Source organism: Heloderma suspectum, chromosome 2 (assembly GCF_057233095.1).
Source record: "Heloderma suspectum isolate Gila_16-S chromosome 2, 16-S_ref, whole genome shotgun sequence".
NCBI classification, from domain to species: domain Eukaryota; kingdom Metazoa; phylum Chordata; class Lepidosauria; order Squamata; family Helodermatidae; genus Heloderma; species Heloderma suspectum.
In genome coordinates, this window is record NC_139459.1 from 53,449,191 (window position 1) to 53,466,842 (window position 17,652).

The 17,652-nt window shown below is 40.8% G+C and overlaps 1 protein-coding gene across 7 annotated transcripts in view; it reads left to right on the forward strand.

Annotated features, from left to right (window-relative positions):
* The window catches only part of XRCC4 (X-ray repair cross complementing 4), a 194,375-nt gene that overhangs the window by 109,613 nt on the left and 67,110 nt on the right, over positions 1 to 17,652 (forward strand). For all 7 annotated transcript variants that reach the window (XM_084833604.1, XM_084833601.1, XM_084833605.1 and 4 more), the window contains one exon: positions 6,059 to 6,203. In XM_084833604.1, coding sequence (XP_084689730.1) covers positions 6,059 to 6,203 — 145 coding nt within the window. The remainder of the gene's footprint in view (positions 1 to 6,058; positions 6,204 to 17,652) is intronic.

A 17,652-nucleotide genomic window follows, 5' to 3' on the forward strand; every position in this document is an offset into this window, starting at 1 on the left:
TAACAGTCTTGCTGCCCTGTTTTGGACCAGCTGAAGTTTCTGGACCGTTTTCAAAGGCAGCCCCACATATAACATATTGCAGTAATCCCTACGAGAAGTTATCAGAGCATGGATAAATGAAGCTAGGCTATGTAGGTCCAAATAAGGGCGTAGTTGGTATACCAGCCTAAGCTGATAAGAAGTGCTCCGTGCCACTGAGTTCACCTGTGCCTCAAGTGACAGTTCTGGATCCAAGAGCACCCCCAAACTATGAACACGATCCTTTAGGGGGAGTGCAACCCCCTCCAGAACAGGTTGAATATCACCTAGCTGGGCAGACGAACCACCTGGGCAAACCACCCGGGCAGACGAACCACATTCATACTCTGTGACACTCCCAACTTATAATTCAAAGAATTTTCAAGTAGCTTGTATCTATCAGAATAACAACAGTAAATACAAAACTGTGTTACAACATTCTCTACAAAATACAGTCATGGTGATAAAGTGACAGTCAAGCAATAAAAACAGCCCTGGTGCAAGGTCTCTCCCTGCCCAAGGCGGGAGAAAATATGTACTCCTTGCTGCCACTGCATTGCCCCCCGTTTATGTTTGCCGCTGTTTGCCTGCCCTCTGTTTGCCTCATCATGCAGAGAGCCGTGCAGCTGGAAGGAGCAAAGCTAGCTCTCGCAAGACCCCTGCAGCTGCTTCTTCTGGCTGCACCAATCTCTGCACAGTGAAGTAAACAAAGGGCTGGTGGCTGATCTAGAGAGCCCCACCAGCCACTCCCTTGCTGTGGCAAATGCCAGAGTGGGAGAGCAGCCGGCAGGGCTTCCCAGAGCACCCACTTGAAGCAGTGGGGTAGCAGCAGCAGTGACAGGCCCTCATGGGGTGGGACAGTACGGGGAACAGAGTAATCCACTGCTCTTCCCATTCTGCCGCTTGGTGCAAGCACCTCACCCTGCTTCTCACCCTGAGGGCAGGGCCGGCCCTGAAAACAACAGATAGTATTGTTGATTTACACTGTGCACTTTATAATATTGTCATTTTAGTATTATCTACCCCCATTCATTGCTGTTTGAGCAGTTCAGAAATCAAGATAAGTTTTAAAAAAATAAGAATATGTCATAGTACACAAACTATGCCCAGAGAACTTTTGTTTTAGGGTGACATATAAATAATGTAAATAAATAAATACCAATAAATAAAACAGGGCTTCATTTTTATTTTTGCATGATCAGATATTTATTCCAGGACTGCTTTAGAACAACTGCATTATTCATAGCTATCTCTGTTTTTAATGTGAGGTGATATTATTGAGTTTTCTAATAATTAGCTTGAAGAAGTTGGGAAATTAGGTGAGAAGGGAAGGTATTCTGGCTACAACAGAAGCTAGCCAAACAATGTTTTGGGTTAGTCAGGACCTCAAATTAGTTTATACTGCTGAACTTCATTGAACTGAATGGAACAAAACGTTGAAATGAAACTGTGTTGAAAATGTAAACTTTATAAATTAGAAAAGTATGGAGAAAACGTTTAACTTTGCTCAATATGTCAAAATTTCCAGGACAATATTGCAAGCAGTATATTATATTAATGAACAGCCTGTCATTCATCAACTTTTGGTTTGTCACACACACACACACACACACACACTCATAGAGCAAGAAATGTTTCTCATCTCAATATAGTTATGTACTGCCAGTTCTGCTAAGCATTTGAAAGAAAATAATTTGGGGGAAAAAATTGGTGGGCAAGACGTTTCAGATAACGAAATTATAATTCCTCAGCTTTCACCAGCTTTGTAATGGAGCTTTTACCTGCGATCCATGTCACAGAGGTTTCAAAGCCTATTATAAAGCTTTCATTGTTGTATTCTGAAACAAACGCTAACGCTTTTCTTAATCAAAACATTTTTATAGGCTCCTATCATTAGATTTGTTTTTCTTGATGAACCTATAATTTAGGGGTTTCATTTTATATCTTAAATGTTTTATGTTAACAAGATGACAGTTTCTGTCACTGTTATTAATATTATTGGTTAAAGACACATATCTTATAAAGCATTGAAGTACTTACTTTAATGAATAAAATGTGAAGAGTTAAGCACTAACTATACACTGAGTTTTAAACATTTCGCATTATCCATACATTATCTCATATTTCTAGAAAACTTGGGTTGAATCCAAAGATTCTCTTTTCTAATTAACAGAGTGCCCTCCAATGGAAGAACTTCCATCAGTGGAAAGAGTTCTTCCATCAGAGGAAGAACCTTTGGATCCAACCCAGTGGCAAAGGAGTGCAGCTCTTTTCACAGGAGTACTTCATCTTTACAACTTTGTGTATTTGGTGGTGAAATTTGCTTGGCCTTTCCCTGGGAAGAAGGTGAAATTGTGCCATGCCCATTTTGTATATCATGGTCAGCATTCAACACTGCCCACACACCTGTGGAACCCGGAAGCTAGCAGATCCTGCAGTGATTGGAAACAAGTGAAACTTTTGTTTCTAGAACAGGGCAGGTTAGCAGAGCTTCAGAGGGGAGCTCTGCTGACCTGTCCCATTCTGGAAATGAGCCCTTCTGCTCATTTCCCAGATTAGTGTGGGAAACACTAGTTCCTGTTACACAAGTGGTAGATCCCACAAACACAACAGAAATGGTGAGAGCACAGCAGCAGCATTAGATAGTGCCCCTTGTGGGGGCTTTCTGGTCATGGAGACTGTCTTAAACCTGCATAGTTGCTTTGAGAGTGCTTGTGGCTTAAAAAGCAATCCTGTATCTTCCCAGGTAGCATGATAGGAGCCATAGGATTGTAGATCACCACTCATTCCCAGTCACCATAGAAAGCCCCATGGCGGCTCCTCTTCCAAGACTGCTGTTGCAACTTTGGAGGAGAACGGGGAGGGTAGAAAGGGGGCATGCTGAGGAGAGAAAATGGATCTGCCAAATCCACATACCTCTCAGTTCCTCAACCCCCAGGAAGATAGGAGAGTTAGAGCCTCTGAGCCCATTTAGCTCAAAATGTGTTTAGGGAGGAATGGGAGGCTAATAACCCTGTGTTGTTCCCCCGGCCCTATCAGGCAGGACTTTAAATAGATGGAGAACTTTCATATCAGTGCCCCCCGCCCCCCATCTATCGAGCATCAGTTCTTTAGGATTCTGCTCTTAGTAAGTTGAATAGAATAATCAGGCTTTGCTCTACCCCATAAGTGCAGAACTGGAATAAGGAGTACATCCAGACCAGCACTCTACAGCATATTCGATGATCTGTCAGTGTTTATGTTCCACTTCCTGACTGTATGTGTATGACTGTGTGTGCGCAAAAGATTCTGACTAATCTGCCTTCAGCAAATTGGGTGGTCTCAGACAAGCAGCTACCTCTTACACTCAGCACCCCATCCACTCCCCATGTGTAGAATGGGGATAGCAATAATGGCTGTCCCTTGTCAGGGTTGCTGAGATAGTGTATGTGAAGTACTTTGAGATCCCAACCCAAAGCATTATGCAAATACTAGTTGTTATGTGCAGACATGGTGGAGTTCTGTGAACAGTCTTACACTGGCCCCTGACCATACTTCCTCTACTACTGGAGCCTTTTCTTCCCATCCCCCTTCTTTTTCACATGAATTCTATGCTATTGCATTGGTCTGTAGGGTGCTCTCTTAACTGCAGTGGCACAAAGCCACTGTTTACTGCAACATGAACTAATTGTGGTGCAAGGGCCAATGATTTCATGTAGTCATAATACAAAAATCAACGCTGAGGTAAATTATCTTATTTATCCAAGTGGACTGTGAGATATCTCCCCTGTATATGAAAACACCTCCCTACTCTTCCCTGTAGACATGACAATTCCTGTAAATGTGAAGCAGTGGCAGGGTTTCTAATGGCAGATTACTGTAAGGCAGACATGTGGTGGAAATACGCATTCACTTTGAAACACAATGAACTTGCAACCTCAAGTATTTGTTCTGGTTGTTAACCAAATGTAACCTTGGCTTCATTTCGTTTCTTGAAGTTGCATTGCTACTGTGTTGTTATTATTAGCGATAACAAAGTAATGCATCTTTTCATTTAGCAAATCTTATGTAATAGTATGTACCTCTCTAGGTTAATTAAGACCTTCAGGAAGATATCCTGAGTAGAACGGTAGCTTGGTTGCCAAAGAAGTTCTATGTAACATTATAGTAGAGTATGTCTAAGCAAAGCAAATCAGTTTTGAATAGGAAATAATAGGCTTTGAACCAAAGTACTGTGGACAGCATTCTGCAGACAAACAGGATTTTCTTGCCTCTTTCTTTCTGATGGAGCCCGCACACCACTCCAGCTGCTCATGGAGGTCACCTCTGAAATAGAATATGATACAGCCAGGACTACAACTGGTGGGGAATTGGTGGAAATCAGAGGAAACCCCACTCCTTGTGCAAAGGAGAAAGGGACTCTGGCTCCAAGCCATACTTAAGGGGTTTGGGAGTATAAAGCTTACAGTATCTATAAAATCTGTGATTTGTAAAGCCTTTGATACTTAACCCTCTGCAAAATGGAATAGAGTAGTAAATTAATATTTTTTAATGTTCTGCACCAGCAAAAGCAGATGTTTGATTTATCTGGGTGATCTGTTTGCGGTGCTTGAAGCAACTACCCCATCCATTTTGTGTTAGTGGATTTGTTTCATGTCTGAGCATCCCCACCTGTTCAAGAAATCAGTTGTGCATCTTAGTGTAGCAGCTATGTATCAAGAAAGATATTAAAATATTAAATCATCTGTTTACATTGTTAAACCTGCTGACAGGGTTTTGTCTTTGATAATTTAATGCTATATATGGACCTGATTCTCATATCAGGGTGAATGAGCTGTGAATCGGCAGAAACAAGTGAGCATGCTGGCTCCTGGCCTCACAATCATGTATGCTGAGCTAAACCACCCTGGGTTGTTCATTCACCCTGGAACTCTGGGTTGCTATGGGAGAAACAACTCAGAGTTGGAGCCCATGGTTTAAATCCCCCCGGGTAGTCGTGATGTGTGAACTGGGCCATTGTACAGCATCTTGTATGAAAATGCGTTGTATGTATGTATGTATGTATTAACATAGTGAATAATATGTTTTATATTGTTTCATATAAAGTTCTCAAGACATTTATTTTAAATCTGTAGTGCTTTGAAGACTTGAAATGTATGTCTTATATGATGGAGAAGACTCAAACTGCATTGTGAGAACTTGAATTTAATAAGCAACAACAACAGCAACAAGGCAGTAATCCTGCACTTAAGTGTTTAGGATGCCCTGTCTAGGAATGGAATTATACAACCTGTCTTTAAAATCTTGAATTAATATATCCTTTATATATTAATGTAGATACTGGGACAATCCAGTGGTCCAATACATGAAGTAGTAATAGAGAAAAAAGCTAACCTGCTCTAAGATTTGCACCTAGGGAGGAATAAAAATGACATTATATGCTATGCAGCTGCTTTGCAAAACAAGGCAAGCAAGTCTGGAAAATGAATTTCCTGTCTTCTTCCCATGCAAACTTTGATCTCTTCAAGTTGCAGCCTGTGTATTCTGGAATAAATTCCTTTAAGAAAAAGTAGATCCAACAAAGAAGTTAAGCAAGTGGGTAGAGCTACCGTTAGCAGAGTGATTCATCTTTTACATTCTTGTAATCTAGAATTCTGAAGTCTAAAATCCTCCCAAATTCTGTTAATGTCTGTTAGCTACCAAACACAAATTTTATTGCTAGAATCAGTATACAACCAGATTAATTTTCATTTTGTTTGCTATATTTGTGAGATATGGCAGACTTTTGATGTTTGCCAGTAGGGTGGCTAAATGGAAAGGAGACATAATATGCTGGGTGGTGGCGCACATGGTAGCAGCCGTGAGGAAAGACCTAAATTTCATACAGAGGGACAGATAGCTGTGAAAATAACTTCTTAGCACTTTCCCCCCTTGTATCTGTTGCTGTTCATATTGCCTGAAAAAATTATTTGCAGTGGAAGTTACAAATACTTTAATAGCATTACCAAAAGTGATAATCTGTTTTTAAATTGTCATTTTCCCTGCTCTTTCACTATGGCAGCTAAACTCAGAAGTGACTCATTACTTAGTTGTCCAGATATTATGGATGTTGCACCAAGGAGAAAGAGAAGACAACGGGCACGAAAAGTTTCAAGTGCAGAACCGAAGATGACATTGTATGAGTCCCAAATTGCAGCAAATGAAAAGTAAGACTGGTTTAATATTTATATTAATTCACAAAGGTAACATTTCCAGCATATTTAATATAGGTTTAGACTTACAGTGTTAATCTGTGCATATTTACTCAAAAGTAAGTTCTGTTTTCATTGGAGCTTTTTGCTCCTAGGGACAAGTGTGCATAGGTTTGAAACCTTACACTGAAATCCTAAACATATTTACTAGGGAGAGATGGCTAGATAGCATCACCGATGCAATGAATATGAACTTGAGCACACTCCGGGAGAGAGCAGAGGACAGGAAGGCCTGGCGTGCTATGGTCCATGGGGTCACGAAGAGTCAGACACGACTTAACGACTGAACAACAACAACAACAAAAGTCTCATAAAATTCAGTGGGGCTTACTGAATGTTTAGGATTTCACTATTAATTTCTCAGCTTGTTAGTTTGTCTAATCATAAACATTTTATAAGAACTAAATATATTCAAAATAAAACAAATCCTAGCTATCTGCACTTAAACCCAATTGTCTCCTTTTTTTGCCAATGGGAATAGGGGGAAAAATCTTTGTCATCACAGGATGGAATCCAACAGGGCATTTATGCCTTTGCTGATTCCCTTACACCCCACCAATTCCTGTCCGCAAGGAGGACCCACAGCTTGCAGAAGGAAGATTTAGAACTTCTGGGGCAACTGGAAATGAGTGAAAACACACGTTTCTGGAACAGGGCAGGTCAGCGGAGCTGACATAAAGGTGCTCTGCCAACCTGCCCCAATTGAGAAACAAGCATTTTCATTGTTTCAGGGCTTCCTCTGGAAACCGCTAAGTCACTGTTGTGCAAGTGGTAGGTCCCGCTGGTGCAATGCAATCAGTGGGACACACCACTTGCGCAACAGAACAAGTGGGGTGCAAGAGAATTGATGGAGGCATAACCACCCCATTAGATTCTGCCCATAGTGTCGGTTGTAGGTGCATGGATATTGTTATTAATCCTTCTTCATTTATGTAGTCTTAAATCATAAACAAAAGTTTACTTCTTAAAATGGCAGTGCATTTTATTAGTTCAATTATTGGCCCCAATTTTTCATCTATTGAAAATGAGCTTACCAAAAATCAGTTTCCTTGCAAAGTTTTGGGATGGTTTCTCAACTTAAAAGAAATGTCTGGTTGCAGAAATTAATCCAAATTATTTATAATTATGATATTTCTGTTGACACTACTTTTCTTGTCAGAATCCAGCTGCTGCAAAGTGTGAATTTCAGAACAGAGCTTGTGACTTGTATCTGATCAGTAGGTGTCTTTGTATTGTTGTTCAGTCATTCAGTCGTGTCCGACTCTTCGTGACCCCATGGACCATAGCATGCCAGGCCTTCCTGTCCTGCGCTCTCTCCCGGAGTGTGCTCAAATTCATATTCATTGCATCGGTGATGCTATCTAGCCTTCTCATCCTCTGCCATCCCCTTCTCCTTTTGCCTTCAGTCTTTCCCAGCATCAGGGTCTTTTCCAGGGAGTTTTCTCTTCGCATTAGGTGGCCAGAATATTTGAGCTTCAGTTTCAGTATCTGTCCTTCCAATGAGCACTCAGGGTTGATTTCCTTTAGGATTGACTGATTTGACCTCCTTGCAATCCAGGGGACTCGTAAGAGTCTTCCCCAGCACCACAGTTCGAAGCATCAATTCTTTGGCGCTCAGCCTTCCTTATAGTCCAGCTCTCACAGCCATACATTACTACTGGGAAAACCATAGCTTTGATTAGACGGACCTTTGTCGGCAAGGTGATGCCTCTGCTTCTTACTATGCTGTCTAGGTTTGCCATAGCTTTCCTCCCAAGGAGCAAGCGTCTTTTAATTTCATGGCTACAGTCACCGTCTGCGGTGATCTTGGAACCCAAGAAAGTAAAATCTGTCACTGCTTCCATTTCTTCCCCTTCTATATGCCAGGAAGTGATGGGGCCGGATGCCATGATCTTAGTTTTTTTAATGTTGAGTTTCAAACCAGCTTTTGCACTCTCCTCTTTCACCCTCAACAAGAGGCTCTTTAGATCCTCTTCGCTTTCTGCCATTAGGGTGGTATTGTCTGCATATCTGAGGTTGTTGATAATTCTCCCAGCAATCTTAATTCTGACCTCTGATTCATCCAACCCAGCGTTTCTCATGATGTACTCTGCATATAAGTTAAATAAGCAGGCTGGCAATATGCAGACTTGTTGTACTCCTTTCCCAATTTGGAACCACTCGGTTGTTCCATGTCTGGTTCTTACTGTTGCTTCTTGACCCTCGTACAGGTTTCTCAGGAGACAGGTAAGGTGGTCTGGTACTGCCATCAATTTAAGAATTTGCCACAGTTTGTTGTGATCCACACAATCAAAGGCTTTAGCGTAGTCAATGAAGCAGAAATAGACGTTTTTCTGGAATTCTCTTGCTTTCTCCATGATCCAGCGAATGTTGGCGATTTGATCTCTAGTTCCTCTACCTCTTCGAAACCCAGCTTGTACTTCCGGTAGTTCTCGGTTCGCATACTGCTGAAGCCTACTTGTAGGATTTTGAGCATCACCTTGCTGGCATGTGAAATGAGCGCAATTGTGCGGTAGTTTGAACACTCTTTGGCGTTGCCCTTCTTTGGAATTGGAATGTAAACTTACCTTTTCCAGTCTTGCGGCCATTGTTGAGTATTCCAAATTTGTTGGCATATTGAATGCAGCACTTTAACAGCATCATCTTTTAGGATTTTAAATAGCTCAGCTGGAATACTGTCATCTCCGCTAGCTTTGTTGTTAGTAATGCTTCCTAAGGCCCACTTGACTTCACTCTCTAGGATGTCCGGCTCAAGTTCAGTGACCGCACTATCATGGCTATCAGGGACATTCAGATCTTTCCTGTATAGTTCTTCTGTGTATTCTTGCCACCTCTTCATCTCATCTGCATCTGTTAGGTCCCTGCCTTCTTTGTCCTTTATCATGCCCGTCTTTGCAAAAAACGTTCCCTTGAGATCTCCAATTTTCTTGAAGAGATCTCTAGTCTTTCCCATTCTGTTGTTTTCCTCGATTTCTTTGCATTGTTCATTTAAGAAGGCCTTCTTGTCTCTCCTTGCTATTCTCTGGAACTCTGCATTCAGTTGGATATATCTTCCCCTTTCTCCCTTGCTTTTCATTTCCCTTCTTTCCTCAGCAACTTGTAAAGCCTCATCAGACAGCCACTTGGCTTTCTTGCATTTCTTTTTCTTTGGGATGGATTGAGTTGCTGCCTCCTGAACAATGTTATGGACCTCCGTCCATAGTTCCTCAGGCACTCTGTCTATCAGGTCTAATCCCTGAAATCTATTCCTCACCTCCACTGTATATTCATCAGGGGTATGATTGAGGTCATAACTGAATGGTTTAGTGGTTTTCCCTACGTTCTTCAACTTAAACCGAAATTTTGCAAGAAGCAGCTCATGATCTGAGCCACAGTCAGCTCCAGGTCTTGTTTTGACTGACTGTATAGAGCTTCTCCATCTTTGGCTGCAAAGGACATAATCAATCTGATTTCGATATTGACCATCTGGTGATGTCCATGTGTAGAGTCATCTCTTGTGCTGTTGGAAAAGAGTGTTTGCTATGATCAGTGTGTTCTCTTGGCAAAACTCTGTTAGCCTTTGTCCTGCTTCATTTTGTACACCAAGGCCATGTTCTAGAAGGTGTTGTAGGTCTTCATAGAACCAATCAACCTCAGCTTCTTCGAAATCAGTGGTTGGGGCATAGACTTGAATTACTGTGATGTTGAATGGTTTGCCTTGGATTCGTACTGAGATCATTCTATCATTTTTTAGATTGTACCCCAGGACTCCTTTCCCACCCTTTTGTTGACTATGAGTGCTACTCCATTTCTTCTAAGGGATTCTTGCCCACAGTAGTAGATATGATGGTCACCTGAATTAAATTCGCCTATGCCTGTCCATTTTAGTTCACTGATTCCCAAGATGTCGATGTTCAATCTTGCCATCTCATGTTTGACCACCTCCAGCTTACCCTGATTCATTGATCTGACATTCCAGGTTCCTAAACAATATTGTTTAGAAACCAGCATACCAGCATCGGACTTTCTTTTCACCACCAGACACATCCACAGCTGAGTGTCCTTTCGGCTATGGCCCAGCCGCTTCACTCTTTCTGGCGCTACTTGGAAATACCCCCTGCTCTTCCCCAGTAGTATATTGGACACCTTCCGACTTGAGGGGCTCATCTTCCGGCATCCTATCTTTTAGCCTTGGGATACGTTCCATGGGGTTTTCTTGGCAACAATACTGGAGTGGGTTGCCATTTCCTTCTCCAGTGGACCACATTTTGTCAGATCTCTCTGCCATGACCTGTCCGTCTTGGGTGGCCCTGCACGGCATAGCTTATGGCTTCACTGAGTTACGCAAGCCCCTTCGCCACAACAAGGCAGTGATCCATTAAGGGGTATTATCTTTGTATTAGCTGCCACCAAATCTTTGTATTAGCTGCCACCAAATACTGTGGAGCTTTTCTTGACACTTATGCAATTGATTATACCTTGGATGTATCTGATGATTGTTAACTGTCTCCAACATTTTAATGATGGCAATGGTTTTATAACTTTTTGATGTTTTCCAGTAGCTTTTGTATATTTTTATGTTGCTGTTGTTGTTGGCTTATGGCCAATAAAAAGTAAATGTAAACTAACACCCTCAACCCCAATTTTCCAAGAGCTAAGTATACCCTTTTCCTACCAGAGGATATTATACCTAAACCAATTGTTGTCAGAACTATATGCAATTTGCTTTCTAAAGGTGCTGTGACCAAACCTAGCTTTAGTATTTTAATTGCAACTAAGGCAGTGCTGGGTTGTAGTGCACTATTATTTTCCAGAGCTTAAGTTCTGTTATACTTTTAAAATAACAGAACCTAATATATTGGGTTCCCCTCACTCTTGCCCATCAAACTATCCCATCCCTTTCACTATATGGCTTGTGTTCTGGTTCCATAGACAGAAGGCACACATGCGGTCTGTATAGGCCTGATTTTCCCTTTCTGGAGTACTGAAAGGCAAAAAATGCCTCTGCCATTCCTTCTACTTGCTAGCAAGAGCTCTGAGATCAGAGTGCTCCGTCCTTATTTAGCATTCTAAATAAGATAAATGCAAATAAATGATATTCAGATGTTTTTGAGGAATCTGTATCTTTCATGAGGAGAAAAGCCCTTCTCATGTCCTTTCACCGTCAATATATATTTGAAGTTACTGATTTTTTTTTTTAATGTCCTGTGTTATTTCTTTGTCTGCAGTGTCACAGTACATTTCATGGCCCTTCATTGTCCTTTTTTATGGGACAAAAAAAGCAATGAGAAAATGGCAGTGACTCCTAAAATAACAGGAGAAATATAATTTGTAGCAGCATAGATCTAGTTCATAGTTCATATTAACTTCCAATTCAAATAAAGTAGTGCACAGTATGTAAAGAGCTATTTCACCATATTTATAAAATAAGCAGTCAAATAAGTTCTTAGGCTGAAATCCTACTTGTAGTTAGGCTACTTAGATCCCACTGAAGTCACTGGAATTTAAGCAGCCTCATGATGCATACGATTGCCACCTTGGGGTTCTGTCTTGGAAGACAGTCCTTTTAATACTCTTGCTGTCTTGTGAAAGCATTTCCAAATGATCTCTGGTGCATAGAATCAGTGAGTTCATAAGAGCTTCTGGAGAGAGTGGATAATAATATTGAAAACTAATCTTTCAAAATACATGGCAAATTAATTCTGAAAGTGATGACTAACTAGAATTTGTGGCATTTTACAAATAATAAAGTGTCTATGGAAATACAGGGACAAATAAATTATAAAAAGAAATGTCTGAGATGTGATAAGACCTCCTACTGCAAATCAGTTTAGAAATGTCATCATTTAATAAAGACCACCATAGGTTGTTGCAGAAAAGTTTGTTTGAGCAAGCAGCTACCTTCTGTGCATAATACCAAATGTTTTTGCTATTTACTCCAAATCTGATTACTGGCAGTGGTGACTCTTTCATGACAGAGCCCATAACAGCATAGCAATATAATAGCATTTTCTTACATCATTGTATTTGGCACAGAAATAGTTCTAACGTATCAGCTGATATGCAGTCAGATGAGTATAAAAGGAGGGACCTGATGCTGGAGACAGAAGTCCAGGAAATGGGCTAAACGAGTCTGGAGGAACAGCTTTGGAAGCAGTGACACTTTTTCAGATTATAGTGCTGGCATTTGTTACCTTATACCCCTTTCTTAATTTAAAAAAAAAAGGCGCCTTAGAATGGAGTGAGATTGAGCTTTGCATGCCAACTCAAAAAAAAAAAGACAACTCCTTTTCAGTGCTAGCAAATATACATGACAAGTTTATCCTAGCTACAGCAAAGAACCTTCAGCCTGTTTGCAGGGTCATGACTCATGCTGCATCTGGATCTGAAAGCCAGTGTGGTCCAGTGAATCGTTTGTTAGACTTGGTCCTGGGAAATCTCGTTTCACATCCCAGCTCAGGCATGGACTCACTGGGTGGCCATGGGCAAGCAGCTCCCCCAGCTGTAAAATTGAGAACATTAAGGACTGACATTGCTGTGTAGTCATGAGGATAAATACATTTAATCAAAAAAAGTCTTAGATGAGCACTTTTTAGAATATGATTCAGGATTTTAAAATAAGGTATGTTGGGGGGCAAGATTAGATTTAATTCAAGCCCAACTATGCATTAATCTCATCACATGAAAGCAGCCCAACTCTGCTTAGAATTCTGAAGATTCCTCCATCAACAGGTAGAGGAAGCTCAAGAGGATATCTGTCAAATACATGGAGAAAGAAGGACCATTAGCCAGTGTATGTTTTTTTCCTGATTTCTCCTAAACTTCTAGGGGAGGGAAAGCAGGGTCTAAATATAATAAATATGTTAGCTGTACCTTGAGCAATTCTCTCATTTGAGATTGCCGAATTTTAAGGAGTGCACACACTGACATCCTGTCAGTGGTTGACCATAAACACCCAGTGAAAATTTGATTATCCAAAATCCTAGAAGGAATGACTATGAGGAGAGAGTCAATGATCCTGAGAATGCAAGCAGTAGAGAACGGCAAAAATGTAATAACAATCTAGGTGGAAGTTAATGAGATTGGTTATGTGATCACAGAGCTATTAGACACAGAGGGCTATTTGTTTTCATTACCCCATCCTTGTTCCAAGGACCTCATCCTACCCCTTTGTCTTCACAACAACTCTGTGAGATAGGTCAGGTAGAGAAATGGAGACTGACCCAAGTCTTGGCTGAGTGGGGATTTGAACCTAGTTCTCCCCATCCTAGTCCTAAACTCTTAACTTGTGCACTATACTGACCTTAGGGCTAATCAAGTGGCAGGGTAAGATATCGGTTCAGAGATGTAACATTCTTATGGGTAACTGGGCTTCTGAATTTTTTAATTGAAGAAGGAGTTACGCCATTATCATGAAGCCAACATATATAGTTGCAGCTCAGACCATGAACCTACATAGTTCATGGAAAGCAGATGACTACTGCTTTACAAGGCAGAGTGCTGAAGCATACTAGGTCTGTTTCAGCCTCTAATGCCTGGGAAGCAGGGCTTTGCAGCTGGTATCAAGAACCTTCTCTCTCTCTCTCTCTCTCTCTCTCTCTCTCTCTCTGCCAATTATCCCCAGAACTAGAATGGGTTACAAGCAAGGGCAAATTCAGAAACACTCTGTTGAGATCAATGGAAACTTAAGGGATAAAAATTAGGGTTTCCCCTCCTTGTGGATGTGACCTTGACCCTCTCTACCAAGAAGCTCTCATGAGAATTATAAGTGCACTGCTTTGTGTGGCTCCCCCTTTCAGCAGTCTATATTATCTCCTTGGGAAATGTCTTGCTTAAGTTGCCTAGGATTTTCTTCAAAATGCTGTGAGGGCATAAACAGCTTTTCTTTTGATAACCCCCTGCCTCCTTAAAAGCATGGCAAGTCTGCTGTACATCATGGATTCCCTTGGGATTATATCTATTTTTTGCCTAATTTATTGCCTGTGGCTCGCATTTTTAAACACTGAATTCAACCTTTGTTTAAAATGTGGTTTGCTACCACCAGTGATTCAAGTAGCAAAAGCTTTGGCTTATCTTGAATTTCAGCTTTCTCAGAGAACCATGCAGATGTTGGCATTACTGTCTCACATGAAGCCATATTTTACTGGAACGGTTTAACTCTGTGAAATTAGATGCCACTTAAAAAGGCATCAACCTTTTTCATTGCCCAGTGAGAGTATGAAGTTTACACTACAGTCACCCTTTTAAAAAAGCTATTATTTTCTTTCAGACTTTCCTGTTAGCATGTCATTGCACTTTAGAAAGATTTACTTATTGTAATTTAAAGGTCTGTTTAGAACCTGTATATAGTGAGCTTCTATAGCAATTTAACACAGGTAACCATTGTTTTATTTGGGAGTCAGGGAGAGACTTTGCATGAAACAGTACTGCAAACAAGGGTTTATCTTCGAGTTTCTGTTTTGAGCCTCAGTGTCATACAAAATCCTTATAGATGGAGAAAAAGTTTTACTAAAACCAGCTAAAATATTTATATAAAGTTGAATCTCTGGTGTTGGTGTTTTGCCCCGTAATCCTACTAGGTTATTCAACCACCAATAGCCATGTAATGTGCTATACATGCTGCTACCTGGTGCACCTGTATTTTCTAAACCAAGACTATGAGACCTTGCTTGAGTACTTTTAAGAACTTTTCCTAATAACAATTACCTTAAAAAGCAGTGCTGTTCATTTACAAACAGCTTTGAATTGATTTTAACAAGATGCTTTACATTATCCTTTTAAAAGTATTGTTATTCACACCAGCCCTCAGAATACAAATAAAGTAAACCGAACTCAGGTCGTGGGGAGAGTTTCAGTTGCAATACTGCCACCTACCCCTTTGCACCACACGAGGCTCTAAAAGTAAACATATCCACCTCAAATCTTTCAAGAATATCCCAGAGGACAATTGTGTACATCTATGGATGTAATGTAATATTTGCCAGAAGGATATTAAGAACAGTGTAGTTTACATATACATTGACTTCTAGCCTCCCTGCTGGACAAATCTACCACAACTTTATAATCTTGTGGTCAATAACATTGCCCTGAAAAATCCCTTCTCTTATATTAAAAGTTTAGGTAATCATGTAGAATGCAGTCCCACAAAATGAAGAGATGTAAGCTAAGCCAATAAATGTGATTTCTGTGGTGGTAATTTGTGCATTATAAACATTGCTATGATTTATGCATGGTGCTGCAGATTGGAAAGTGCAACCATAAATTTACAAGTGGTTACATTGCAAAATCCCTCCATTCCAAGTGGACCAATTTTAACTCTTCAACTCCAAAATTAAATCTGCACCATGCACTAGATTCCACTATAAAATATGTTTGGGGTATGTGTGTGTGGAGTTTTTGAGGTTTCTTTGAGCAGGTTCCTAATCCAAAGATCAGTTCATCTGATCCATGACACACTGGGACTGTTCACAAAACATGCTAACCCACACTCAATGGTTGAGTGTGGGTTGTTTTGAACCATGGGTTGTTTGCTGAACCGTGGGTTAGGGTATTGTCTGAATGCAGCATGTTTTCCACAAGGTGGGTTATCATGTTGTCAGAAGATGTTCCTTGATAGATGGTAGATGTTCCTTGAGAATTGTTTGAAAGCAGGCTCACTTAATAGGATCTTGAAGGGCTTGGGTGTTCATTTTTTTTCATTTTATGCCTTGGAAAATGAAAATACAGCCAGGGAAATACAGCCAGGGTGGCTTGTTAACCATGCAGTGCGGCTTGTTAACCACCCTGAACAACCCAACAACAAACCATGGGATCTCAAGGTGGTTTGTTCGAGAAAATAAGTCACACTGCATGGTTAACAAGCCACCCTGGCTGTATTTCCCTGGTTGTATTTTCATTTTCCAAGGCGTAAAATGAAAAAAATGAACACCCAAGCCCTTCAAGATCCTATTAAGCGAGCCTGCTTTCAAACAATTCTCAAGGAACATCTACCTATGGAAACCCCTGAAGATGTCGAGGAACACTGGATTAAACTGAAGACTTCCATTATTGCAGCCTGTGAACAAACTATCGGATACCAAACTAAGAAACATCAGGATTGGTTTGATGAGAATGACAGGGAGATTGAACATATTATTGATAAGAAAAGGAAAGCTTTACAAATATGGCAAAAAGATATCAATTGTGCTGCTAAGAAAAAAATCCATGCCAGTGCAAAGGCTGAGGTCCAAAGAAGAACTAGAGAACTTAAGAACACCTGGCGGATAAAGAAAGCTTAAGAAATCCAGCATTTTGCAGATGCTCATGAAGCATGGGGCTTTTTTAATGCCACAAAGGCCATCTATGGACTAACAAACCATGGTACAAACCCCTTACGCTCAATAGATGGTGCTAAACTTCTAAAGGACAAAGAGTCTATTGCACTGTGTTGGAAAGAGCATTACCACAACCTCCTTAACCATAACTCTATTGTGGCTGATGAGATCTTCTCACAAATCCCACAAAAACAAACCAGACATGAGCTTGCAGTATCCCCTAGTTGGGAGGAGGTCAGTAAAGCCATCAACCAAATGAAAAATAACAAAGCTAGTGGACCCAATGGGATCCCTGTTGAAGTCTTTAAAGAAGGTGGGCCTGAAGCTACACAACAGCTTCACAAGCTCATCGAAAAAATCTGGATGAAGGAGGAGATCCCAGCAGATTTCAGGAATGCCATAATTATCACTGTCTTCAAAAAGGGTGATAGAACAGATTGTGGAAACTATCGAGGCATTTCCCTTCTAGCTACAGCAAGCAAAATCCTGGCAAGGATCCTCGCAAACTGCCTTCTACCTATCTCAGAAGACATCCTCCCTGAATCCCAAAATGGCTTCCACCCTTTCAGGGGGACAGTGGATATGATCTTCACCACACGACGGCTCCAAGAAAGACCCAGGGAGCTAAATCAACCCCTGTACATGGCGTTTATTGATCTGACTAAGGCCTTCGACATTGTAAACCGTACTGCTCTCTGGACCATCCTACTGAAAACTGGATGCCCTAATAAATTAGTGAACATTTTGCGGCTCCTTCATGATGACATGATGGCAACAATCTTGGATAACAATGGCTCTCAAAGTGATCCATTCAAAGTGGGATCAGGCGTTAAACAGGAATGCGTCATTGCTCCAGCCTTATTCACTATCTTCATCGCTATGATTCTACACCTTGTTGAAGGGAAACTTTCCACTGGTGTAGAAATCATATATCGAACAGATGGAAAACTTTTAAATTTCAGTAGGCTGAAAGCAAAAAGGAAGGTAATTACAACCTTTGTCAAAGAACTTCAATATGCTGATGATGAGGTTACTTGATCAAGGAACCTCCCTTGTGGACTGTGGGAATGCTGTAGACATCATATACCTTGACTTCAGCAAAGCTTTCAACA